This window comes from Notothenia coriiceps, unplaced genomic scaffold (genome assembly GCF_000735185.1).
Source record: "Notothenia coriiceps isolate Sejong01 unplaced genomic scaffold, NC01 NC01_scaffold00021918, whole genome shotgun sequence".
Lineage (NCBI taxonomy): Eukaryota > Metazoa > Chordata > Actinopteri > Perciformes > Nototheniidae > Notothenia > Notothenia coriiceps.
Genome location: NW_011354619.1, coordinates 1 through 2,975, shown reverse-complemented (window position 1 = coordinate 2,975; position 2,975 = coordinate 1). Strand labels below are relative to the sequence as shown.

The 2,975-nt window shown below is 43.8% G+C and overlaps 1 protein-coding gene across 1 annotated transcript; it reads left to right on the top strand.

The window, feature by feature from the left end:
- Positions 1-306: 306 nt before the first annotated feature.
- Positions 307-2,936, top strand: LOC104953531 (ectonucleotide pyrophosphatase/phosphodiesterase family member 6-like; the record flags this gene model as incomplete). The annotated part of the gene is made up of 4 exons (XM_010780477.1): positions 307-486; positions 897-1,008; positions 2,456-2,597; positions 2,689-2,936. Coding segments are annotated over 4 exons (662 nt in total), but the record flags the coding sequence as incomplete, so codon positions are not given.
- Positions 2,937-2,975: the final 39 nt, after the last annotated feature.

Below are 2,975 nucleotides of genomic sequence, written 5' to 3'. Positions count from 1 at the left end.
ATAAAAAAAGATAAAGGCATGCATGGGGATTTATGTTTGAGAATGCAGGCTCCATATTAAGAGATGTCAACTGTTTACTGTGAAGCACTTTGGACTGCACTTCTTGTATGAAAGGTGCTATACAAATAAAGCTTATTATTATTATTATTATGAATTATTTTCATGGTATTGAAGGGACATTTTCCTCAGTGTAACAGTGTGGATAACTCATCTGGTTTTACCAGATTTAGAAACAATGGACCGCACAAAGGAATGATCATTTATATATCAGGCTCTTGAAACTTATCCATCTATGATTTTTTTCAGGGCGTCACTGTGACATTCATCAGATGACTGGAAACTACATGTGGGACGAATCCTCCAAGAAGGAGTTTTTGATTGGGACAAACCCCGACAGCCTGATGCCTCTGTGGTGGGACGGGTCAGAGCCGCTGTGGGTCACCCTGCAGAAGCTGGGAAAGAAGGTGTTCATGTACTACTGGCCTGGTGAGCACACACATGAAACTGAACTCAAGTTGTATGAAGAGACAGAACATTGGCATTTTGCAAACTGAAAAGACAAAGGACCTACTAGTTTATATCTACACAAAGTGTTCAGCTGCATTCTTCTGTTGTGCATCTCATGCTCTCTGTCTTAACAGATACATTACTGCATTCTTTTCATCCATACTACTTTTAAAAGTTGTGCCTGCATTGAGAAAATGTTTCTAATAGTTCTAATTGACAGACTTATCACTACACACAGAATCCAACTATCCTTCTATGGCCTAAACATGTGTGAAAGTTGGAGAAAGTTTGAAGTTGTTGTGAGAACTAACTTTAGTGTGCTACTGTTTGCAAGGCAACGATCCCTAAAAGCAGTTTGTAAATATAACAGTGATCTCACTTGTCCTCAGGCTGTGAGGTGGAGATCCTGAGTGTCCGTCCATCATTCTGTGAGAAATACGTCTACAATCCATCGGAGAAAAACCTCACAGACTCTATAGAGAATGCTCTCAATGTCATCAGGTAACCACCAAATGATGCTTTGTGACTCCTTGCTTATTTCTATGACTTCTTTCAGAATGAAACATGAAAGCGCGCTCAGCTTGACTCTTGATCGCCATGCCAGTAAAAGTGTTCTAAGTTGGAAAAAGTAGCTTAAGCAGGGCCGTCTCTCCCTACAGCCAGATCACGCAGACTGCGTGGGGCCTCACCTTGTGGAGGGAGCCTCAACGGAGCCACAAATGAGGCGCAATTAGTGTGGCGCAGCACTGTTTCGCCGCTGCGAGGCTCCACTAGAACCCCCCCCCCCCATCGACGCTCGCGAAACAGAGGGCCTCATCATATAACTTTGCGTGGGGCCTCAAGTTGGCCAGGGACGGCCCTGAGCTTAAGGCAGCCATTTTATAACCACACGTTTTAATCATGAAACGTAGAAATCTGAAGTGAAACCATAACTTCATGTTCTGTTTTACCCGCCAGCATTACAACAATCTGTAGCTCAGGGTTTTGATCTGCAAATCAGGGGCTCAGCAGTTTGACCACCCCCCCCTCAGCAGTTTAAAGAAAGATAGATACCTAATTGATCCCAAATTGGTAAAGGCTTTAGTTACAGCAGCTGTGTGTTCAGGCATTCAAAAACGTTAAAGGTGGAAAAACTTCAAACCTAATAAAATTTAAATAAAAACAATAAACAGCAGAAAGGACATGAACCACAAATAATCGTGTTTATATAATGTTCTAGTCGTTTTCAAAATCCCAAATGACTCCTGAAGGCATGTCTATGGGATTGAAGCGTCAGTTTGGTCATTCATCATTTGTCAACCAATAACTAAAATTACAAGCTTGCAACATAGCCTTTCTCAACAGCATTTTTGGGGTTCTCTTCATACATTAAGATAAGTATGATAATTAATTTGATTATTACAGTTTAGACAATGCTTATATTTTGAGTGACCCTAACAAGCAGCATTTAGTATCAGCCCTTGGTGTTTACAGGCCTAACTCGACAGAAGAGAGTTCATGAGTTTAGAGATGCACATGTCTGTGAAAACATAGGGAGACTTGACGGTACTGTAGGCTCTGTCAAACGACAGTTAGGTGCGTTCACTCTATCCAGTACACATTCATTCAGGCCAAAGGTCTACTAAAGCTCTGGTGTTGTGAAATCCTCAGTAATTACGGCAGGACAGAGTGAATGATTGTCTGAGGAGAGGTTCTGTCATCCAATAGCTCTAATGTGACAGCAACAATATGATTTTACAATCGTGTGTGTGTGTGTGTCTGTGTGTGTGTGTGTGTGTGTGTGTGTGTGTGTGTGTGTGTGTGTGTGTGTGTGTGTGTGTGTGTGTGTGTGTGTTTAGTAACGTGTGTGTGTGTGTGTGTGTGTGTGTGTGTGTGTGTGTGTGTGTGTGTGTGTGTGTGTGTGTGTGTGTGTGTGTGTGTGTGTGTGTGTGTGTGTGTGTGTGTTTAGGTCAGGCCAGGCGGGTATGACAGCAATATATTATGAGAAAATCGATGTGGAGGGCCATCACTTCGGCCCAGACTCTCCTCAGGTCAGAACAGCTGTGCAACAGCTGGATCTTGCTATTCAGACCCTCAACAGGAAAATCAAAGTGAGTCATTTCCTCCTATTTGAATCACAAATACAGCTCCCGTCGTGCAGTCTCATTTCATCTGAGTCTGTTGCTTGTGATGTTCCTCCAGGAGAAGAACATGGTGAACCAGCTGAACATCATCCTGTTTTCTGACCACGGTATGACGAAGATCCAGTGGATGGAGAAGGTCATCGAGCTGGACCAGTACATCAACATGTCCTCCATCGCTAAGATGATGGACAGAGGGCCGGTGGTCAGTCTGTGGCCCCAAGATAACATGTACCAAGAGGTGAGGCTGTGTTCTCTGCTGAGGGGCCAGGCAGGGCCCATGTTCTAATGACAGCTGTAGTGAAGGGCTGGCAGAGGGCCTATGGGGGGGGGGGGGCTGCAGGTTGA